The sequence below is a fragment of the Psittacula echo genome, assembly GCF_963264785.1.
Source record: "Psittacula echo genome assembly, chromosome: 4".
NCBI classification, from domain to species: Eukaryota; Metazoa; Chordata; class Aves; order Psittaciformes; family Psittacidae; genus Psittacula; species Psittacula echo.
Window position 1 is genome coordinate 69,583,926 of NC_137738.1, and position 23,652 is coordinate 69,607,577.

The following is a 23,652-nucleotide window of genomic DNA, read 5'->3' on the forward strand; positions in this document are numbered from 1 at the left end:
GCACTCATAGTTTCCAGTGCAGACTGCTAGCTGTGAAAAAGCACGTTTTACAATGAAGAGTTATGGCACAGAAGCAGTTGACAGTGGATAATCAGCTGATAGAGTATTTTCAGTGTCTTTTTCAGCAGTATTGACCTTTCATGCTTCTTATACTGTGTCCTGAGTACATACTTGGAAAGCAGTATTTTAGTGTTTCTGTGCACAGCACGGAAACAATTGTGTGCCAGCGATACATGATATTTCCATCTTAATTCCAAATGGTGCAGCTGTTTGGAAAAAGGCTTTGGAATGCAAGAATGTTCTCTCGTATTCAGAGATGTGTGGTGGGTTCTTTTCCATTGACATGCAAACCTGAAACAGAGGGGGGAGCTCTTACAGCACCAGTTAAATAGGAAGGGCTAAACATCGCTGGGGGAAAAGAGTAAGTTTCCATGCTTCAGCAAAATGAAAAGGGAAGAAAAAAGGAAGAAAAAAAAAACTCCATCCATGTACACTCCTTCACCCTTCTTTAAACCTGCAGTAGGTGACCAGAAGGACTGCTGCTGCTTTTTGAGGAATGAGAAGTTGCGTGGTAGTTTGCATTCATAGGCTTATTTTCCTTAATCCATAATCCTGCAGGTTATGCAGACCACATACTACTCTTTGGCTAGATTGTTATGTTACAAGGCAGGAACAGAAGTTGTCACTGAACGCACAATAAAAGTAAAAGAAGTGTAGTAAAGCTTCAATGTCCTTGAACAGAATGGCTTATCAAATAGCATTTGTTGGCAGGTAAAGAGGAAGATGTCATTCAATTCTTTAAGTGGTTTGAAAGAAACTTTTAAAAAACTAATTAAGTGAAGCATATTAGATTTTGGAAGACACTAGATAAGTGTTATTAATGGTTTGATCTCCGTTATACTGCCATTAAATTTGGCGTTTGTCAAAATCGTTGCACTGGATTATGTTGGAAGTTCTGTATTATTTATAGTGTCTGTATAATAGATGCTCCTAGCTTTGTTCCTGTGTTGATTGTGTCACAGATGCAGGTATTTGTGGGGAGATATTTATCCTTCCTGTACATGGAAGCTATTAAAAAAGGCAAATTTAGAATCTTCATTTAAGTTTTTTCCAATATTTTTGTGCCTAAAAAGAGAAGAGCAATGCATTTTTACTTCCTGATAGTTTGCTGTAGTTTGAGGAAGCACCAGATGTGTGAACTGATTTTTCTGTCTCATAAATCTCATGACTACACTTCTAGCGCATCGTTAGAGATCCTGAAGAGCTAAGAAAGGAACTTGAGAGGCAATTGGAAGCTTGGCAGACACAGCAGTCTGGAACTCCAGATGAGGTTTGTGACCTTGTTTTAATATAAAACTGTCAATAAGAATCCTTCAGTTCCATTATTTAATCTTGGTTTACTGCTGAAGCATTGAGGAAGCCAAGCAGGCTGGAATCTAAATATTCAAAATTGTGTGATTTAGGTGTTAATTTTGTTGTTATATTTAACTTATTCTGAAAAAAAACCAAAAACAACCCCAACCAAAAAACCAAGCCAACAAAACCAATTATTCTTAAAGCAAGATGACGCTTCAGGTCTCATTTTGAATGTTCTGTGTGCTATTGGCAGAAAGTTACTCTGTTGGTAATGACTTTTAAAGCTCGCATAGTTAGAAACATTTTTCTCAATCTTACCAAGCTCCTTCCGTTTTGAGTTGTCACCTACAGTTAAGTGCTGGGCACCACTTTCACAAAGCTATGGTCAGCAGACAATGTCTCTCTCCTTCAGTTGCAGTGGTGGAGTTTGAGGTAACCAACAGCAGAAGCACACTATGACACTTGCTCCTAGTCATTAATCACAAACCATATTTGGAAACAATTCCTGAATGAAATTGCCAGTGTGGAGGCTTAACAATCTTGCTGAATTTCAATACACCTTAATTTTTGATCTTGAGGCATTCTGACAGTTTCAGCTGATAGTTACCTACTAACTCCCCCTTAGTAAACTGAGGTTTGTTTTCTTTTTTCAGCTTCCCAACTTGTTGTTTCTTCATAATTCACTTTTATTTTTTTCTGTGATGTATGATGTTTTAGGAGAAGGAAGCAGCACAGTTGTGGCAGAGGTATTTAGTACTGACAGCTCCGCTATCACAGCAGCTTTGTGAACAGCTACGACTCATATTGGAACCCACTCAGGCAGCCAAATTGAAGTAAGTTAGGCCTTTCTGAGGCTTTATTTTATTCAGATTCCTGGTTTGGGGGGGAGGGCTTTAACCTTTGTACAACTGCAGCTCTGTTGTATGGGAACACTAGCTTATTTATGAAGCGCAAATGTGCTGTAGTAGTAGGTACCCATCCTGAGGATAGTGTTTTCTGTTCTCTTCTGTGCAACAGGTGATCGAATCAACTTAAACATGTGAAGTGCTGTTGAGTCAAAGATTATGTCAGATGTCAAAAAGTTTTATGTTGGTTTTAATATGTAATGATTTATTTTTTGTTCAAGAGACCTAGACTTGTTTCAAGATGGAAGAGTCTAAACTCAAGGTCTGCTTTCTATTTTAGGCACCTAGATTTAAGAGCTTCTTTTAAAAACATTGAATATCTATCTTGCTTTAAAAATGTGAGGTGGTTTTTGCTCTATACTTGAATATGAATATTAGAACTACTTTTTTGTTATTTTGGTGCATATGCTGCATAGGCCAGGATTTCCAGAATGAGATATTTGCTGATAATGCCTGACACTGTCTTGTTTTCTTAACTTTCAGAGGAGACTATAGAACAGGGAAGAGACTGAACATGCGCAAAGTGATTCCATATATTGCCAGTCAGTTCCGAAAAGATAAGATCTGGTTGCGAAGGACCAAGCCCAGCAAACGACAGTACCAGATTTGCTTGGCTATTGATGATTCCTCTAGTATGATAGACAATCACTCCAAACAGGTAAAACAAAACCTGGGAGAAGTATGAAGAGACCACCTGTCGTTGATGAACATGTCAGCTTCTGACTTGTTTCATACAGGGCTGGTGGCTGTTGGAAAGCCTGACTTGTGATTCTAGAGCAGCTACGTTGCTGGTCTGCGCTTGAACTCTTGTCACTTCATGCCTAAGAGATTTGTTACTAAAAGAGTAATAAAAGTTAGCTGACGGAGAAGATGTTTAATTTGTTAGACAGAAGTGTGCATATCCACTGGAAAATTATCTTTTGTTACCTACAAAAGGCCAAAACTTGTTTAGCTATGCAGGTCATTGGAGGATTCAATATTAGTTCATCATAGCTCAGCTGCAGTGATTTTATTTATTTAAAATGTGTTTCCTTCTAAATAGCTATTTCAGTGTTTTATTTCATTAGCCTGCCTAAAGTGGTATCTCTAAATTAGTCAGCTGAAGGCCTCAAGTAAAACTAGGATATCTTTATTGCAGTGACTATCTTGTATAATAGGAAAAAAGATAGGAAGTCTCTTCACTTACTTTACTAGACAAAAAATAATTTTGGTAACATTCTCCATATTTAAATACTGAGCTGTGAGTAAAGCTTGGAGTGCCTCATTTTTGATGTACCTTTTTTCTTTAATAGCTTGCCTATGAATCCCTGGCAGTTATTGGAAATGCACTGACTCTTCTAGAAGTGGGGCAAATTGCTGTGTGTAGGTGAGTTGATTTGAAATCTTTACTTTTCTTCAGGACTTCAGAGCAGAATGTAAGTACTGGTTTCACTCTGTCATTTTTAATTCTTTTCTGAAGCTTTGGAGAGACTGTTCAGCTGCTGCACCCATTCCATGAACAGTTCAGCGACCAGTCGGGGACCAGGATCTTGCGTCTTTGCAAGTTTCAGCAGAAGAAAACAAAAATAGCCCAGGTACACAAGAATGCCTCAGGGGCAGCAGGTCTGCAGAGCTTTTCCAGATGAGAGAGACATCAGTAGCTTCATGGATTCATGATGGCTTTGTAATCTTTACTGGTTGTTTATATTTGAGTGTTTGATAGCTGGTTAGAGAACAAAGCGATAGCATGGTTGCAGTTTTGCAAGAGGAGGAGTGTTTTCTCACTTTCAGGCCTGATGTATGCTACTTTCAGGCATTCATCTTTCTCTGTTTATATTGGGTCTTACCCAATATCTTGTACCCAAAATACTGTTTATCCCAAAGCCAAATCCCATCAAAATTTGTGGGAGTTCAGGAGGTTTTTATGCCATGGATTCCACTTGTAGGAAGAGGAGGAAGAGCTCTGTATGTTTGTCAGACTTGACTGATTCCTGAAGAAAACTTTCTGTGATAATACTTCCTGGACAGCTGCAAAGTTTTCTTCTTTTTAGGAAGAGTTTTGCAGTCTTACCTTTTCAAACTTGAATAAGATCTTCCGTTAAAATTAAATGGAAGAGGAGGAGACCCAAATAGCTCGATGGTAATCTTACAAAGTCCTTTTAAAACTGGAAGAATTTGACAGTTGATGCTCTTAATTTTAATGGGCAATACATAACTAGATACTTGGCAAGTTGAAGCTAAACATCCTAGAGATAGGATGCATATTTTTAATGATGCCATTAATCACCTGAACAATTCACTGAGGTTTTGATAGCTTTGTTAGCATTGCAAAAATTATAAATCCAGATTGAAGGCTTTTCTGAAGATTCTCTAGTTCAAAAATGCTTACTAAATTTGAAGAGTTAATGTAAGAAAATGCCAAGGACTGTATCTGTGTAGGTGGTCACAGTGACCTATCTTGGCATTTAAAATACAGAAATGTGTTCTTTAAAAATGTTATCATTATTAAGTTTATTATTTTATGATGAGATAACTTAATCTTCTTGTTTGTTTCCTCTGCAGTTTCTAGAATCATCAGCAAATATGTTCGCTGCAGCACAGCAGTTGTCTCAAAATATTAATCCGGGTGAGCTGCTTCTCTTTTTTATTACTCTGCTTGTTGCCATGGCAGCAGAATGCTCTCTACATCCTGAAGCAATATCCTGCCAGAAAGACTCCTAGCAATGAGGCATCTCTTGCCTTAGGGATTAGGTTTTGCTTTGTCAAAAGGAATGTTTGGTTGAAATTCAGTTCAAAACCCAAAAGATACCTACTTTGTCAGTAATTCACTGAAATGTTGTTTAAGGCTTTTTAAAAAGACATGCCCTACCTGCCTCTCTTTACATCATGTTTCCAGATAATTTTTAAGTCCTAGACTATGCCTGCCTTAGAGCATTGTCCAGCTTCGTAGTGACCCTGACTCTCTAGGCACTTCTGCTCTTGCTTGAGAACCTGGCTTCTGTAGGTATCCAGAAGCACACTGTTCTGATGAGAGTGTTTGCTTCCTACCTGCCTTTCACTGTAGGGCAAGTTTAGGTCATGAGCTGCTCAAATTTCCCAGAAAAGCTGGGAGGCTTGTTACTCCATGGCTGACCCATAGTTAGCATAAAAGGCTGCTTTGTGCTAGTTAAAAGCTTATCATGGTGACACCCAGATTTGAAAAAAGTTCTTGAAGTACTCCAAGAAATGGACAATCTGGGATTTATAATCCGCAGCTGGTTTGCCAGGCTGTCCGAATATTCTGAGTGAGAGCAGCTTCCAGTCTTCTTGAACTAGGCTGGGATAGAGCAGCAATCAGCTCCCTAGAATCAGGCAGCTAGCGCAAGAAAAGGCAGTAGGATACATCACCCCTTTTGTGAAAAGACCAAGCACTGTCATACCTGGGGCCTGTCTGCAGAAAAGGAGGAAGCGTTCTACATCCCTTCCCTAGCTGCAGGGGAAACAGGAGAGAGAAGGGCTTGCATTCCTGACAGTAATTACTGTGATTTCCCTTGTAACTAAAAGATGATAGATGCATAACTTAGTTAGAATGTCCCTTTATGAGGGATGTATCTCTGGGGGCAACTTGGTCAAGTAACATGCCGCCAGAAAATGGTCAGTGCTGAGGAACATCTGTGTGTAAGTTTTAGGAGGTTTATTTCAAACTAGCTCGTCTGGTCCCGAAGGCAGAATGCCCTGTAGTGCTTGTACTGCCTTGACTGTGCCTCTGAAACTCATCTTTTTCATTAGTTTCCTCCAAAAATAACTCATTTCGGGCAGTTCAAGACTACTCTTGTGGAAGCCAAGCCCATTAAAGCAGGGACAAGAGGGAAACACGTTTCAGAAGCACAGTCCAAGGTGAAATGCTAACACAGATGCACCCATAAGTACCTGCTTCTGGAGGAATAGGAGGAATAGATTTGGACTCTGTTTCATTGCTGCTTTACTGAGGTAGTGATCTAGTGGCTGGACTCTTGTAATTCAGCCAATATTTAACTCCAAGGCAATTACCAGACATGAAAGGCAAGGCCATGACTATGTTCATTAGGTATTTTCCACGCCCTTCATCCTTGATTATGGTACTGATGGACTGGGGCTTTTTTCCCCATTATTCCCAATGATTTCACACTGTGGGAAAAAACTTTCTTTCTTGACCTACTGGTAACTGCAGCTTAATGTTAAGTCAGAATTCTCTTTGATAGAGACTTAATTTCATTAGGAATACTCATTTTTCCATTATACCTACGAGGCTTAGAACAAAATACTCTTTTTTGCCTTTTAAATGGATTACTCTTAACTTACTGTAATTTTAAATGTTCTTTTTGCTCAGAAACAGCGCAGCTGCTTTTGATTGTATCTGATGGAAGAGGCCTTTTCTTGGAAGGCAAGGAACGAGTGACAGCAGCTGTTCAAGCAGCTCAGAATGCCAATATCTTTGTTATTTTTGTAGTGTTGGACAATCCTAATTCCCGGGTAAGTCAGTGAACAAGGGAGAAGTATTCAACTGCAGTGAATGAGAAACTGATACAAATCTTTTTCTTGTCTTTTTGTAGTGCTATACCGCTATCTTATCTTTTGCAGAGGTCAAAGATATTGAGCTCAATTTCAGTTTTTCATGTCTGTCAGATCTTTTGTGATTTCTCTCTACTGTGATTCTTAATCCCTTTTGTATTGAAAAGAAGAAAGATTGCCTTCTATGCCACAGAAAGGCTAACTAAGAGGTCCTGTCTTCAAATGTAAAGGTTGTAGATTTTGGCCACCAGAGAAGGAGCTGGCAGGTTGACAGATTCAGAGTTTTAGAGATGCTTTGTTCCATCTCAGTTTTGATTCAAATTGATCATGTCTGACAGCAGTCTCCATGTGAAATGGCAGTTGGAGCCAATGTGAAAGTAAACATTAGACTGAAAGGAGTACAGGAGAGTTATTTAGCACCTGAACTGAGAAAGCTGGGTACCACCAGTTCTGTTGCTGACAATTACAGGGTTCAAATGAATCCTGGCTGTAATGTCAAGTGAAAATTCTGAACAGTGAAATGTGTTGTTCATAAGCTGTATTAATTTTCTGAGCTGCTATGCTGGGCAACTGAGAAGTTACTTTACAAGCAGCACAGCTGGGGTTTAATCTGATTTTTGTCTTTGTAGTACTGAAATATTATAAAATAATTTGCAAAAGAATCTTGTTTCACTGCACAGATATAAGTTGAGCTCAGCCCTAAAGAGCTTACAGATGACAGGAGTTTACAGTGTTAGGAAGGCATCATGTGTATAAAACTGAAGTGCTTAAGTAAACTCAAATCATAAAATACTAAGGAAAGATGGGATTTATTTATGGAACTTAGTTTTGCAGAAACTTAAGAATAACTCTTCTAGCCTGTAATTTGATGATTAGAGCACATTTATCTAAAAGGGCAAAAGAACTTAGCTGCTTTGGTTTGATTTGCCATAGGACACTTGTGGCTTTTAATCTTAGAACTCTCTTATTAAATTCTAATTTAACAGAGGAGGAATTAAAACTATTTTAAGTAGTAGCATAATTTTTTCTTTTCACAGGATTCCATTTTGGACATTAAAGTACCTATATTCAAAGGTCCTGGGGAACTGCCTGAAATCAGATCTTACATGGAAGAATTCCCCTTCCCATTCTACATGATCCTTAGGGATGTGAACGCGCTTCCAGAAACTCTCAGTGACGCACTCAGACAGTGGTTTGAGCTGGTGACTGCCTCAGACACTTTGTAGACTTTGTAGACAAAGTCAATACCTGATTGCTGCTAAGCCACTGACATAGATGAAGTGGCACATCATCAGAGAGTTCATAAAGCCTCTTTATAACTAGGATTAATGTGCAGGAGCTGCCCTCTGGCAGGACAGACTCGCTAAGAACAAAGTGGTTTAGGGGGCATTCTTCCACATTTGTCAGAGGACAGTTATGCAATGGTGCGACCATCATCTTCTTTCATTGCCTATTCTCAAAAATAATGCAAAACTTTTCAACTTCTCTTGTAATAACTTATTACTTCTAAAAATGATATTATTGTGTAATGCTCACAGCGGTGATATTATTCCTGCCACTGTCTATTGCAATAACTAAAAACAGTATTGCTTCTAAGGCAGTTCTGCATTAGAAGAACTTCAGGTGTCTCTGCAAAAAAAGCATTCTTTAGCTTCACCCACGTGGCGGGTGCCTCTTTGGGAAGGAGCTGGGGGAAGCGGATGGTTTTAAACAACCAAAGAACAAGTACTTGAAAACCTGAAACTATTTTGCAGTCTAACACATCCTACTTAATTATCGCTGATTTTTGTCTGACAATACCAACAGGAGTTTATGAATAATGCCATCCTTCTCTGATCAAGTTTACACTGTGAAGTTTGCCCCTCTGTCAAAGGCAGACATTGAGGACGTTTTGTTAATCTAATGTTTTAACAGCATGGACATGATCGTTCATTTCAAAAGCTATGCATCTTATATTGTCTGTACTAATAAAGAGAGGTACCACTGTTTGTAATTATGACGTCTGTTCTTTCAGTTGATCTAAGCTTGAATAAATTTGCCCGATGGAAAATGCTGTGCATTCTCTAGCAGTGCACAGAGTTTCATACGAAAATGTATTGTGGTTTATGTAATGTCAACACCCATCTTCCTTTTATGAAGATAATGCCAGCACAGGATTTTAATTCAGGGTCCAGTCTTTGTGACTTCTCGCAAAGGAAAGCTGAAGGAAACTTTGTTTAAATGCCCCTGGTCTAATCTCTAAAGCTATTCTTTGTGTTCGGAGGTGTCTCGTTCTCAGTGTGGTGCAGGAGTTGCTCAGGAAGCGGCTGGAAATAGGGCTGCATGCCCAAAGATGGGATTGTTCTCATTGGCTTCTAAGTAGAAAAACCTCACTTGGAAGTATTGCGGTGGCTGTTCGGAGGTGCAGCAGTGACAAGACCCAGAGGCTGTTTCTTTTATTTGTGTCGCCTTGCCACAGCTCATTCACAATAAGCACATTTCAGAACTGCAGGCTTAGCAGGGGGGCCCTACCCCATTAGCAGTTAAATGTCAGGTACCATGTTCTGTGTTTCCAAGGTACTTGAGATCTCTCTCTCGTAAGCGAACACAAATACTTGCATGCTTTGGGAAATTTAACTGTGGAAGTAGGTGGCTTTAGTTCATTGGATGATTCACCAGAGTGCACTTCAGACTTTTACTGAGTAGTTGTAGTCATTGGAGAAAACAGTTTAGAAACCGAAAGTTTCGTTAAGATGGCGAGGATCTGTTTCCAATGCACGTTTAGTCTGTTGTTCCAGTTTACTGCCTCTGGTTCCTGGTGTCCCTGGTTCCTGGCGTCCTCGGCTGCCTGCAGCCCGCCAGGCACCGACCGCGGGCGGTCGCACGGGGGCCCTGGCCTCCGGCTCGGCGTTGAGCTCCGCCGGTGCTCTGGGGCACAAGCACCCGCGCGTTCCCGCTTTGCCCACAGCGAGCGGGCAGCCGGCAGCCGGCGGCCAGAGGCAGCGGAAATGGCGGCCGGTGCGCCCCGCCCGCCGGGGAGGGCTCAACTGCCACGGCGGCGACGGGAGAGGCGGAGCCGCGCGTCATGGCCGCCAGCCGCCTGCCGCCGGGTGCGCTCAACCTGAAGCAGGTACGAGCGGGCAGGTGGGTGGGCGGCTCAGGTTCCCCCCGGCAGCCGCAGTGCTGACAGGGCCCCGGCCTGGGTGGCGAATGGCAGCAGCGAGGCTGAGGGAGGTGGCCGGTGGGCGGGAGCCGTGGGCTGAGCCGCGGCGGCGGGTGGCTGAGGGGTAAGCTGGGTCTCGCCCGTGTAATGCTGCCTGTTGTGCGTGTGTGCAGCTGGCCTGAGGCACCGCAGCGTGCTTGGAATGCCCCTTCCTATGACCTTCAAGCTTCGTGGACTGGGATCTTGGGCAGTACTGCGCGGTGGGGAACTTTGTGGTTGTTGAATGTCCCACAAAGTCTCCGAGGGTACAGCTCGCAGCAGTGTCCTGAGACAGCGGATGGACTTCCCTCTCTCCTTCCCAGTTCCTGAGGCGACAGCAGGTTCTTCAGTTATACAGGAAGATCCTAAGGGCTATTCGTGAAGTCCCTGCTGAAGCAGATCGCCGCTATTTAAAGGACTGGGCCAGGGAGGAGTTCAGGAGAAATAAAGATGCTACAGATGAGGTGAGGATCGGGAACCCCGAACCCTGACTTGCCTGCCCTCAGGAATGATCAGTGAGTTGTCCTGCAGTTCGTACAAGAGTTGTTATAGGTGTCACTTCGAGGCTGGTAAGAGGTTTCCTAGTACTATTTTCTCTTAAGGAACATGTATATGAAGAAGTAATTCAGCATCTCTAAATATGATCCCCCTGTTGGCAGTAGTAATGTTTCTCTTAATTTCCAGATAATAATCTGGAATTAAAACCTAAAACCCAAACAAATGCTGCTTACTCAAACCACAAATGAGAAAGATTGTATTGAGCAATACAGTAACATACTCATTAATGGTCAAACTTCCTATACCTTTTTTTCATCTTAAATTTCAAGCTGAACAGAGTCAAATTGAGTGGTTGTGTCTAGGAAGCATGTATGAAATGCAGAAACCTTCACATTTCTTGTATGTCTCCTGTCCTCTGCTTTATGGTTTGATCCTTTTTCTAGCCAGCACTGAAGGTATTGCTGGCTGAGTTACACAAAGTATTACAGGACTTGTATCAAAATAACATTGAACATCCCCTTGCTGTGCAAACACCTGTCTGCATAATGCCTCTGTGCAGTTGTCACTACTTGCCTGCAAAGGCAGTAGACACAGAGGTGTAAAGAAAACACTATTAGAAGTTTGAATCCAGTTCCCAACTGAGCTTTAAAGCAAAGCTGTAACCAGCCCCCAAACTCATAGTTAAATTAATTCATTTGTTCACTTGGTTTTTGACCATCTCAGTGATTATAGCATTAACTTCACACAAAAAAACAGATCACAATAGTGCTGGTAAGAATTGTATGTATTTTAATGTGTTAAAATCCATGTGCTCGTGTAAAACCTGGGCTGTGAACAGACGTTTGGTTCAGTAGGTTGCATTTTGGTTTACAGGATGCCATCAGGATGATGATCACTCAAGGCAACATGCAACTTCAGGAACTTCAAAGAACACTTAAGCTGGCAAAATCCTGATCTTAAGCTTGTTGACAGCTGGACTTTCATCTGCTGCAAACAACCATAGTATTTCTTCCAGAACGTGGTTACAGTAGCAGCCTTTGCTGGCAACCTGGTAATGTTTGAAGGTGGAATCTACCATGGTGGGGGTTTTGTTTATTCCCCTTCCTCATCTCAGTTTGGCTACCCTCCCATGTGGAAATCACTGAGACACAAAGGATTTTAAAAGCCTGAATGGATGATGTAGCATATGCTGTGGGAAAAGCAAGACAGCACCAAAAACTAGAGCAGCAGTGTTACACCAGGGAAATGGCAAATAAACGTAAGACAGATTATTTTGTCTGTTTTCTATTGTGGCAGTTCTTAAGTGATAACATTTATAGTGGTAACAGCTCCTTCTGTACTGTGCCAAGGACTTTTACCAAAATTTGGGATTAAAAAAACCTCAAACATTTGGGATAAATAAATAGGCCCAAAGCAAATAAACATGATAAAACATAAAGCAAATGTTTTCTGTGTAGATACAGTTTTTCAGTCCTAAATGAATAAAACTTAAAAGAGGAGGTCTTTATATATGAAAATGAGTGATTTTATCCCCTGAAACAGTTATGATCAAGTTAACAGGAATTACCTTCAACTTTTAGTATTTAAAAGTCAATATAAAGTAGAATTGCAGACAGGAAAGACTAACTGCAAATATTGTGTTCTGGCTTTCCAAGTGTTATATTACACCATTTTTAATTGTTAGCTTGCAATCATTCTTACCTCCCTGTGAATTGCAGTTTATCTTCTTTTTCTAAAATGAAAAATGCCAAGGTGAATCTGGGATTTTCTCAGCATAAAAAAGCCAGACAAAAGTAGCTGGATACCTGACTATCCAGTACTTGCTTGCAATTCAGGTCGTGGTTTCAAGAGATAAGGGAACCCTTCCCTCTCTCAATTACAATTCATTTGAGGAGCCACCTACCCATACCAGCTGGACAACCTCACAGCAAGTCTGGTAAGTGCCACTGCTGGCACAGGGGAAGGAACAGGCCAGTATAGCCCCTCCAGGCTATGGGAGAGAAGGAAGAATGCTTCTTCCTGGAGCCAAACAAAGGGTCTTCAAAGTTACATATTTGGCTTTGCAGGAAAGGATGCGTGGCAGACCACAAGGGAGGCTGCTAAAGAGTTCAGGTTTGTATAGACAGAAGCCTTTGAAGTTAAGTATGTCTAAATATTTTGTTGAAAATCTAAACTTTGTGAACGTTTTCTGATAGAATACACCGAACATTAGTGTATTGGGGATTGATTCTTCATGTTACCAGAAAATGCTGTTTAGAAAGGAATTTTGGCTAGCCAAGCCATAATCAATGTTGGCCGTTTCTCACATGTAGCTTCCCCTTTCCCCTGAGCCAGTGGTTTGATTTCTGCTCTTTAATTAGGAGACCTTCCCCTGCTGCCTCACCACAGTGTTTTTCATTCACAGCCCTGAGCCTGCATTACTCCTTTGACTCCAGTTTGTACGTTTCTAGGTTGTGACCTCATAACCAGGAATAGTTCTTGACAGGGAGTGCCCCATGAGTGCTGCAGCCCATGATCTCCACTGTGTTGTTGGCTTGTCAAGATAAAATTGCCTGCCAGAAGGCTTTATGTGTCTAAGTATAGTGTGCTAGGGTAAGTAAATATATTCCCAAGTGTGTGCTGTGAAGAAAAGTAAATACAGGTATTTTGTGAAGTCCTTCAACTACTGTAGTTCTCATAGAATCACAGAATGGTTTGGGTTGGAAGGGACCTTACAGAACCATTTGGTTCCAAACTCCTGCCATGGGTAGGGACACATTCCACTAGACCAGGTTGCTCAAAGCCCCATCCAGTTTGGCCTTGAGCACTGCCAGTGAGGGGGCAATCTAAATCTTCCCTCTGTCAATTTAAAGCCATTCCCCCTTGTCCTGACACTATATGCCTTTGTAAAAAGTCCCTTTCCTGATTTCTTGTAGGCCCCCTTTAGGTACTAGAAGCTGCTCTAAAGTCTCCCTAGAGCCTTCTCCAGGCTGAACAAGTCCAAATCTCAGCCTGTCCCCGTAACAGAAGTGCTCCAGCCCTCTGATCATCTTTGTGACTTCCTCTGGACTTGCTCCAACAGGTCCACATACCTCTTGTGTTGGGAGCCTGAGAGCTGGACGCAGTACTGCAGGTGAGGTCACCTCCCTCAACCTGCTGGTCACGTTCCTTTTGATGCAACTCAGCATACAGTTGGCTCCTCCTTTTGAAGGAGGAGTGAGTACAAAGGGGAGTAGAAAGGAAGGAATTAGCAGAAGGTGCCTCCCTTTACAGTATGCTTGTTAGTAAAACCTCTAAAATCTACTCTGCAGTCAAATTACTGTCTTAAATTACTGCTCCAATGGGTACCTAGGTAGTGCGGTTCATGTGTGAAGCAGATTAGGTTAAATCCATAGCCTTTCCATCTCCCTTGCGCTTGTGCAAGCTCAGGAACTGTGTGCCATCATCTGCACACTCAGCCCGGTGCCCCTAACTTCTGAAATGGTGGGTGTGTGCAGCAGCTAACAAATGGCAGTCAGCCCCTGCAGCCTCCCTCAGCACAGACAGTAGAACTGGTTCCTGTGTTTTGTAGCCACAAACACAAAAGCTGAGAAGTTGAAGTCCAATTTTCTGCTCCCCATTCTGAGTCAAATGAGGGGATTCTGTCTATTTTCTCTGGCTAGAAAACATTGCACCACAGACTTCTAAGCAACACAGACTTCTGAGCAACACTTATTTTAATTGCTTGGCAAAACATTCACTTTATCAAGATGATACAAAACTTAAATAGCATGCTTCTGCGTTCCTACAGTAGCTTAAACAAAACTGTAAACATATGGAAGTGTCTATGTTAGACTACAGAAGTCAGAGCAATAAAACTAGTGCTTCCGTTAACTGCAGATACACTTTTGTCTTGATAGTGCATTAATAGGAACTTCAAAAATATTGCTATATGATACGATTTTTTTTTTTTTGCTTTATACATCTGCTAAGAAGACAAAAGCTTAATCACTAATTAGTCAGTGGTGTCTTCAATACTGTAAAGTATTTTGTATTGATTTTAGGGCTCCTCAGTACAGAAAAAAAAATACCTTTCTCCTTGGCATAACAGTACTATCCTGTGTTTGAACTGGTTCTGAACAACTGTTCTGTCATGATCTATTAACTTACATTTCTAACAGAATCTGATGAAGCCTTCTCAAAGGGACAAGGAGGAAGCCCTAAAGGGGTGCAGATGCAACAGTCTTGATCTGGACTGTGTCAGCCTGGACAACACTGGCCATTGTAGGTTTTGATTTTATAACAAAACACATCCATAAAAACTTTAAGATGACGTTGAACTCTATTTTGTGGGACTGTTTGTCAATGCAGTCCTAAGACCTGCAGATTCACCAAGGCCGGGCCTCTCTTTTTAGGGATACAAGGGAGAGGAAAACCGGAGAGAGGAACAAAGGGCAAGGTGTCTGAGAAAATCCTGACTCTGTAGAAAAAGAAACATTGGAGTACAGGAAGCTTTCACTTCTCTAGATAAAAGGGCTTTCTCAAGCTTCTTCAGTAGTAGAGAATTTAGCCATTTGCTGACTGAAGATGAGATTTATATAAAAACTATACCTAGCAAATAGAACACAGTTATGGTAAAATATTTGCCATCCCTGAACAACTTCTCTGTCAGATTACTGAATTATGGCCTTACCAACTATGTAACCACAAGAAGCTTTGCAAGCAGGACTCCATAAAAAAAGGGCAAATCTAACTTAGCTTTTGTTTTAATAATGTAAAACCAAGAGAAAAGCAAAGTGGCAACAGAAGCCTCTGTACCTAATACGATGTATCTCACTCAGTGGGAGCCTGGCCTCTCTCAGCTGGAAGCCTGCATCTGTCACCTGTGTGGGCTCGTAATTGGAGTTGGTTCTGTAGCTTCTCTCCACTGAATAGAGAGAGGCTGTGGGGAGTATCTAAAATAGTATCAATAGCCCTTCATCACTAAATAATTCTGTCAAAAGCTCTCTCAAACACCCTGGATTCACTTCAGTATTGGTATCACCACATATTTACATGTAGCCTCCAGTGGAACCCTCTAGCCACACATGACCTATGTGGAAATAAGGACATTCCCTTTTCAGAAAGCAGTTTTGGTTTCTAATGCAGTTTGTGTTCAAGCAGCACCTGGAAATTGAGAGTGAAATATTTAGCAGATTCTTGGAACTAACAACGAAAGGAACTAATGTGCAGCATCTCATTGTCATCAGTATAGTCTGCATATGAATTCTCCTTGGTTCTGGAGAACTAACTCCAAAGTCAGTTCCTACTCCTGAAAAAGAGGATTTTGTTTGGATGTAACAGGCACTACAAATACATATATACACCAGTATTCCAGATTCCCATATAGCAGGTTCCAAAATGGGTCCTGTTGCTTGTCTTTACCTGGTTGGTAGACGCTAGCTCTCTTTCTGCACCTTAGTCCTTAATTTGCTGAGCTCCTCTTCTAAGCTTTTAATGTGCTCCTTGAGTGCAGCTTTGTCTTGCTGCGCTTTCTGGTTAGCTTGGCACCGGGCTTCTTCTATCTTCCGTTCATACCACTTCTCCATCTGCGTGGAAACGGCCTCAAAGAAGTACTGCGTTATCTCCAGGGCCTGAGAGGTGTCTCTGAGCGCAGGGGCCGGCGGCTGTCCCGCAGGCAGGACAGAGGGCTGCTGCTCTTGGCTCAGATGGGCCCCAGCATGGTGCACAGCTTTGTGCCTCAACTGCCCGCTTTTGCTGGACTTCTTTGTCTGCGTTCCTTTGTCAATGAAGTAGCCACTCTGCAGTTCAGTCTTTGCAGGTTCAGTCAAGGGCTGCAAAGCAGCTTGAACCTTAACGTGTCTTAATTTAGAGCCCAAAAGCTCGGACGAGGGCAGCTCCTGCTGGAGCCTGTGGAACGTGCTGGCACTCCCAGCTTTGTCCTTTGGCCTGACATCTTGAGCAGGGGCGGAAGAAGAAACTGGTCCGCCAGTGATTAACTGTTGCTCTGTGCCTACAGAATAAAATAAATACATGGATATTTAGGAAAGCTCTGGGCATTTATTTTGGCATGCAGAAGTCCTTGTTGTTTGATGCATGATACAGTTTCCCATGGGCTGCGCTGTGTGTACACTGTAGAGGCTTACCTACCTTATCACATCTTCACAGTCAGGTGATACAATAAAGAGTCATTAAAACAGAAAAGCTGGCTCAGGCAGAGAGCACTGCATTGCAGCTGGGGGACTACAGACTGACAGCAATCAAAGGAGTCCATGAGAAGAACGTGTAACAAAGACCAGGGTACTTTCCTATAGTTTATATCTTCTGATACTCATGAACTCCGTGCTTCTACAAAACTTGAAGCGCCACTAATTTTGCAAAGGTAACACATTTTGATGCTTCTGAACTGTTCTTCTGCATTTCTAGTCTGATGGGGTATTCATGCCCATGTCTGTTCACTTTGCATAGTGTTTGGGGGGGTGCATATACAATGTATTTTACAGAAGCCAAGGGCTTTGATAGCATTCTCCTTGGCTGTGGAGATCCGGCCAGCCTCCCCTTCTACTCTTTACCTCAAAAGCTTCCCTGGCCAAGCATGGAGAGGTGGCTTGAAATGCTGGTCGTGGACTGGGCTGACATGTTCTCAGATATTTTTGTCCTTGTCAAAGTCAGGGGAAATGAGTATTTTAGGTTCACATCATTGCACCCTGCTGATACAGGTTCCATGCATCTGAAAAGCATTAAATACACTTCCTTCAGTAGACTCTGGATAACCTGCACAACATCCCACCAGAAAACAGGGTAGGAGCAATTCTGATCGGGAAGCTGAAGGAATTTCAGAAAACAGAATCATTCAGAGCACCAAAGAACTTGGCTTCAAAGACACAGTGACATGGAAGCATCAGGAAGAGTCAGTGAAGGGAACTGTGTCTTAAAATATTCCCAGCTGCTGCCTTGGAGTGTATTCTAACCCCAAGACATATGGGATGGGGAAAGCACACAGCCAGAATTAATGCCTGTGGTATTAATACAAGTATCCTTCAGCTGATGAACTCGCCTTTGAATCAATATGATATCTAAGTACCTGATAATGTTGTACCTGACGCACCACCCTGTTGAATGCAAAAATGCTGTCCAAAGTTCTGTTCTGGCATCTGGCCTCTGCTCCTTCCCCCATCTTCCGGAAGGCTATTTGGAAGCGTGATATAGGAATGCTGGTGGGAGCCCTCTGACTGCAGCACAGGCTGGTTGGCTTTACAGTCCTTGGCACTGTGGGGGTTGTTCTCAGTATCCAGGGTCTCAGTGAGAGACTCACAAGTGGACAAAGTTGATTTTGGTCTTGATGACCTGGAATCTCCAGACAGCTTGAGCTCCAGATTCTGAATCTTCAGCATGCACCAAGTCTTCAGCTCATCAACCAAGGAAATCTATGAGAAGGAGACTGCAATTAGATGATCCTGTGATTAGATCCAACAGTTCCTGGGCTGCTAAGGACATGTGGCAAGGACAAAGAGAAGTAAGCTGAGTGTTTATGGGCTTAGATTCCCTATACAGATGCATGTGCTGCCTCTGGGAATATTTAAAGGACTGCAAATCAGAAAAGATGAAGAGCTAGGCATTAGTAAATTAAAGGCACCCTCCTTAGTTCCAGCTACCGCCTCTTAGATTTGAATGTGCTACTTCAAACACAACACTAAGTCCTCTGATCAGGGATGATTGTTCAATTATACAGTCAATGGTACTTTCTAAGGAACATCACATGTGGTCAAAGCTGCCATTTTTTAAAGAGTGGAATTCAAATTAGACATTCCCGGGACACCGCTTTATACCATTGCCAACCTCTGCTGGTGGTAAAGATGAATCCCACACTAAATGATAAATTACTAACAGCTTTCAAATTACAAAGGCGCTTAGTAAGTGTCAGATGCAGAGGCATTTGCCAGTCAGCATTTAAATTATGAGTAGCTCTTTCACCCTCTTGTTCATATGACATCATGAATTTAGGTCTGGCCCTTCTCTACACATGGACATCTAGTGAAGCCCAACTCAAGTTTTTCCAGTAATTTCAATTACAGCAAACAGGACATGAACACACATTTCTTAGCATGTTTTAATGGTGAATTTTTTGCAGAAGCTAGAAGGGCAAGAGCTGGGTCTCTACAGGAACAGCTAATTCTTGTCATGCTGGTTAAACAAGCACACTAACAGAACTTGCCTATTGGCAGTAACATACAGCTTGGAGATGGTGCAGTGTTGCCCAAGTCAGAGGGAAGAACTGCAGCCTTTTAATGCACAGGGAAAAAAAGATCAGATAGAGAAGAAGAGAGAGATTCAGGCACAACCATGTGGTTGTTAAAAGGAACAATGCAGGTCTTGGTCTTGTTACCATTTGCAGATGTTCCTATGGGCATCCTTTAACGAAGCTAAAGCTGAAAGCACAACTGTTAAAAATTTATTAGTAGGAATTTTTGCAAAGTACTTTGTTAGGAAAAAAGAACATTTTGTTACAGATCCCGTATTTCAGAACCACCAAATTAAATTATGACAGAGAGACTGGATTTCACGCTCTCCATTTCTAATGCAAAAGCTTTATAAAGTTGGTTTAGAGATAAAGGTGGTGATATCAGGGAATAATTTGATCTTTGAAGCTCTTTTGTCTCTTTTAGCAGAGAAGTTTCCAATATTCCCTCTGCCTGCTGGAGCGAAACTCTTGCGCTGATCCATCTGGGCTAACAGGCAGTAGCTGGTTCAAGCCCTACCTGCCGTTTCTCCCCCTCTTTCTTTTCCAGCTCGGTGTGCTGCTGCAGGCGGTGAAGGCACTCTGTTCTCTCTGCCGAGAGCCGCTCAGCCATGAGCTTGTCTAAAACGCGGAGCTGGGGTGGGGGGAAACACACCGTAACTTAGCTGAGGTGATCATGTTAAAAACCAGACAACCTGTGAACCTTGTAAGTCAAAGTACTGTCTGTCTTTCAGTGTTCATTTCCAGGACTGCTGCCAACAACGAGATGTAGCTTGCAAAAAGGTTCAATCACAGAATTAGTGATGGATAACAATTACATTAAAAAAAACAATTTAGAGGATCTTGAATCTCAGTGCAAGCAGAATTCAGCAAGAGGGGTTTTTACAATTACAAACTGATGAGCTGTAGGACTGCCTTCCATCTTTAAATTTCCCTCTTACAGCCTCAAGCAGTTTAGATTTATTGTCTAAAAAGGCACCAGATGCCACTTCACACATTAAATGTGGGTTTTGCAAGACTCTAGTTTTCAACATTAGATCCCTGTGGAATATCACAGTTCCCTGGCTAGAGGATTACATTTCAGGTTCATTTTACCACACAAGAAGCAATAAATGAATCATGACAACGAAAATGTTCATTAAGCTTAGGATATGTTTTCATACAGGCAAGCACACCTCCACGTCATAGTCTTACTTGATGTTGAGTTTTGGTTTCCATCTGGCCGAGCTTAATATTCATCTTATCTTGTACTGTCCCAAACTCAGCTTTTATCTCTTCCACTGTTGCCTCCAGCCGATTCTCCAGTTTATTTATCAGGGGCTCACAACGACATCCATTTATCGGTGCCTGAAAAGAGTCATCCATTAACTTCGTATATCCCGCTGTCTTCTTGGTGCACTTGGAACATTATCACAGCCTCCCCAGTCCAGTCATGGGCTCTTCTGTACCATGTGCTGTATCTCAAACTCCTGATAACATCTTACAGTAGCTCAGCAAACAGGCTATTAGTGGGAAAAGCACAGACTAGAAAAGGCTTGATCTGATTTATATGGACACAGCCTAACACACAGCAGTGTTGATTTTGCTGGGGCTACAAGCAGCGATGAGCTCAGCTCACGTATGCCACAGTACTGTGTGCTGTGTGAGGGGATCCCACATCACATGCTGCAGTTCTGAACTGTACCAGAAAAAAGGTTTTGTGGACATGTGTGGTTTTGTGTGCATTTGTTTTCTAACCTAATGACAAAAATGTGCTCTTTCTGTTTGTTTTGGTGCTGTGTGGCTGCTCCTGCCTGCCTTCACCCCGCTGACATTCAGCTGACCCTTGCCTGCTGTGCACACCACTGCCTTTGACTCACTTCTGCAAGGGGAGCTGCATGACCACATTAAATCTCTCAGGGAGATGGTCTCAAAAGGCTCCCTTACACAAGGACAGCTGATTCTCTTTGGCTTCCTCTGCAGTCTGAAGGCTGGAATCTGCTCCTTCAGGAGGCAAGTCAGGAGCCCAAAGCGGCTGCTCTAACTCTGTCCACAGAGGAGCCTCCTTCCCTCTCTCCTCTGGCCCTGCACTACTGTTTCACAAATTGGGGGTTATTCCCTTGGCAGGGGAAGGTGATTGGTTTGCTGAGCACTAAAGAAAGCTTCAGAAATGCAGGTACTCAAGAAAATCTACTCTTCAGGGCCTGAGGGCATCAAAGATGACAGATGAGAGAGAGCTGTGTCATGTATTTCAGGAAATACTATGTAAGGGTGTCTAGCTCTATTCAGCTAATCTTTGTGAATTTATTACATTTGTACACAAATCCTATCTGCTCTCTGCACCTTTCTTCCTGCTCTCCAAGTCCCTCTTACCAGCCCATCTACCATCAGATCCCAGGGGCAGGGAGATACTCCTTTCAACATATGAAAGCTCCTGGTGGAGGAGCTTTCATAATCTCTCTTAGGACGTATATTTCATATTCTCTCTTAGGATAATCCCATAGTGCCTGTCTGGAAATTTTCCAAGCATTACACAGGGAGATGGTGAAACCTCTTGAAGTCTGCCTCGAGAGAACTTCAGTCTCTCTGAATTTTTTAACTACAGCAAGGGATGGAGGAGAGCTGGAAGATGGCTGTAAGCAGCTAAGGAAATGGAAGGATTGATGTCCCAGAGATACAGGAGGGCAACATTAAGAACACAACAGTATGGACATTTACAGTGTCTACAGGGGAATTTGCTGGTTTCATACCCTTTTTAAAATAAATGTCTACTGTTAAATACTTGCATAATAAAATGACTGCCAGGCTCTAAGCTGGAATAGATGCCCAGGAGCTGGTAACTCCAGATTTATTTGTGAATCAATTTCTGTATAGCTCCTGCCTCCAGTAATCCTAGAATACCTAAAGATGCATTGCAATACACAAAAGAAAAGTGCTTAAGCTCTTGGTTTAGTGAGCTTCAGTGCTCACCCACTGCTCTCAGTTACTCTCCTTAGAAAACGCCTTTGCAATCTCAACATTTCAAAGTGTATCATCAAAGTTCCAATGTTGTTTCCAATCACCGGTACACTATCTCCAAAAAGGAAATATTCTGTAGATCAAAACTATTGAAGTTTGTCTTCTTTGACATGCACGAACCCCGACTTGTTTATCAGACTTCAGGCCAAAATGCTGCTGAAGCCTGAACAACGAAAACAAACCCACAGTCATGATTCTGTACCCCCCAGAGTGCAGTTAGCTGAGCACATTCTCTATCTATTAGCTACCGTGTCTTGAGCGCTCCTGCCCGCATCCCGCTCCAGGAGGGTGGCGTCCAGCTCACCTGCATCACCTTCCCATCCTTCCCTCGGTAGAGCGTGTAGAGCTGGTAGGCTCGGACCTCGTGGGGAGGGGGTGGAGAGAAGCAGTGATGTTTACTTCTGCGCTTAGGCACGTTTTGCTGGGCCCGAGGGAGTGTCTGCTGATCGGCTGGGGAGATGGGGTCTGAGAGTGCTGAGACCTGCAGGAAATACATACAATGCTTGTCCCATTTATGAGCCCCCTGGTGAACTATTCCTGGTGGGAACAGGACAAACCCATCGTGGCAATTACACAATCTGTTTCTGTCTGAAGACTACTACCTCTGCCCATGAGCATGGCAGGCCTGCTGCCCTGACTCACCAACATACTGGACAACGGAACTATTGCTCAACCATTATCCCTTCCCTCGGCTGTTTTAAACCTACTCATACCTTTTCCTTTGGCTTTTTCTTTTTACTCTTTTTCCCTTTGGGATCTGGTGAGGTTGACCGGGGTTCATCCTTCAGATCACTCTTCTTCTGTGGTGGCTGGTCACTGCTTGGTGTGTCATCAGCAGCTGAGATGCTACCCTGCTTGAAGCAAAGACAGGGAGTTCAGAGTGCTTGCAGAGATGGAGAAAAGGTGTCTTTTCTTCAGTTGCCCAATTTTAAGCTGCTCTGCACATGTGAGTGGGCAACCCTTTAGCAGCACAGCACCACAGAGTGCCTCAGACAGCTTCTGTGGTCATGCACAAGTGATGGCTCCAAAGAGCTTTGGTCCTGATGGGATTTACAGTCCCCCCTCGCAGGAGACGCAGCTGGTAACGTAGGGCTGTACCTTGCTCTGTACCACTTCATCACGTGGTACTGACTGAGCTCGTCTTTCTTCTTTCAGTCGCTCTCTCTTCTTCCTCAGGCTTCTTCCACGGTTAAAGCGTGAGACCTGACGACAGACCACACTGTTATTCAGTGATGTCATGCTCGCTCTTACCACAGAAGCCAAGTAATAGAGTAATACCCTTTTCACCTCTGTCTGAAAGACAATGGATAAAGGAGAATGCGTTGCCAGATGGACACTGATGGGCCAAGCACCATGGGTGCTGATAGCTGTGAAAACACACTACCACTAAGGCAAGTCTATAAGGACACTCTGCAATTCCCTGGAGAGGTGAGCACCTCCTGTGTCCTCCGGCTGGTTGCCAAGCCAAGCCCAGCCCTTCTCACTCAGGGGTAACAAGGAGGAGCAGGGCAGCAACCGCACTTTGTCTCATCAGAATAGAGAGCCCTACCATACGCCTTCTGACCCAAAGAGCATTGCAGCATTTCACATGCAGCAGCACAGTACAAACAGGACATTTTGTCCCCATTTCAAAGCGTCTTCCAGTGCAACAAGGATGAGAGATCCCTGAAGCAGGCAGCACAGCAACATAACCCAGGAACTTTTGGATACAGGGCAGCTTTCTAACCCCTGGGCCACAATGGCAAGCAAGTGCCTCTGGCTGCTCCATCCTCTGCCAGTCAGGCCAGTGGGACCTCTGACAGCGCTTAATGCTGTGAAGGCTTAGTCTGCACACCTTGCTGTGCTTGGAGGCTGAAAGGCTCCACATCAACAGACCTGAGACCAGCACACAATGCCAGCAGAAACACAGGCACCTTTCACAGCAGAAGAGGATGCAACCTCTCAAGGTTAACTGGACTCAGCTCCAAGCGTATGTGTGTACATACACTTGGGAAAGATCTGTAACGTAC

The 23,652-nt window shown here is 42.9% G+C and overlaps 3 protein-coding genes across 7 annotated transcripts in view; 2 read left to right on the top strand and 1 right to left on the bottom strand.

Moving 5' to 3' along the window:
• Window positions 1-8,805, top strand: part of MDN1 (midasin AAA ATPase 1) — a 103,113-nt gene extending 94,308 nt beyond the window's left edge. For all 5 annotated transcript variants that reach the window (XM_080614700.1, XM_080614701.1, XM_080614702.1 and 2 more), the window contains 8 exons: window positions 1,241-1,330; window positions 2,074-2,189; window positions 2,745-2,919; window positions 3,554-3,627; window positions 3,721-3,835; window positions 4,803-4,866; window positions 6,589-6,731; window positions 7,808-8,805. In XM_080614700.1, the coding sequence (XP_080470826.1) occupies window positions 1,241-1,330; window positions 2,074-2,189; window positions 2,745-2,919; window positions 3,554-3,627; window positions 3,721-3,835; window positions 4,803-4,866; window positions 6,589-6,731; window positions 7,808-7,996 (966 nt within the window). In that variant the 3' untranslated portion in view covers window positions 7,997-8,805. The remainder of the gene's footprint in view (window positions 1-1,240; window positions 1,331-2,073; window positions 2,190-2,744; window positions 2,920-3,553; window positions 3,628-3,720; window positions 3,836-4,802; window positions 4,867-6,588; window positions 6,732-7,807) is intronic.
• A 1,018-nt stretch (window positions 8,806-9,823) lies between these two features.
• LYRM2 (LYR motif containing 2) lies at window positions 9,824-11,725 on the top strand. The gene is made up of 3 exons (XM_080615531.1): window positions 9,824-9,879; window positions 10,275-10,415; window positions 11,323-11,725. The coding sequence occupies exons 1-3, from the start codon at window positions 9,835-9,837 to the stop codon at window positions 11,401-11,403; spliced, it is 267 nt and encodes an 88-aa protein (XP_080471657.1). The 5' UTR covers window positions 9,824-9,834; the 3' UTR covers window positions 11,404-11,725.
• Window positions 11,726-15,845: 4,120 nt separating this feature from the next.
• ANKRD6 (ankyrin repeat domain 6) overlaps window positions 15,846-23,652 on the bottom strand; it is a gene marked incomplete at both ends in the record, with an annotated part of 33,325 nt that continues 25,518 nt past the window's right edge. Inside the window, 7 exons of the mRNA XM_080615266.1 lie at window positions 15,846-16,420; window positions 17,492-17,834; window positions 19,167-19,280; window positions 19,841-19,993; window positions 21,948-22,124; window positions 22,357-22,497; window positions 22,742-22,846. Of these exons, the coding sequence (XP_080471392.1) occupies window positions 15,846-16,420; window positions 17,492-17,834; window positions 19,167-19,280; window positions 19,841-19,993; window positions 21,948-22,124; window positions 22,357-22,497; window positions 22,742-22,846 (1,608 nt within the window). The remainder of the gene's footprint in view (window positions 16,421-17,491; window positions 17,835-19,166; window positions 19,281-19,840; window positions 19,994-21,947; window positions 22,125-22,356; window positions 22,498-22,741; window positions 22,847-23,652) is intronic.

Excerpts from the sequence above, each read along its gene's own strand:
- LYRM2 (XM_080615531.1), top strand. The coding sequence starts at position 9,835 with ATGGCCGCCAGCCGCCTGCCGCCGGGTGCGCTCAACCTGAAGCAG. Across the intron at positions 9,880-10,274 it reads GTGCGCTCAACCTGAAGCAG|TTCCTGAGGCGACAGCAGGT; the intron begins GTACGAGCGGGC and ends TCTCCTTCCCAG. Across the intron at positions 10,416-11,322 it reads ATAAAGATGCTACAGATGAG|GATGCCATCAGGATGATGAT; the intron begins GTGAGGATCGGG and ends TTTGGTTTACAG.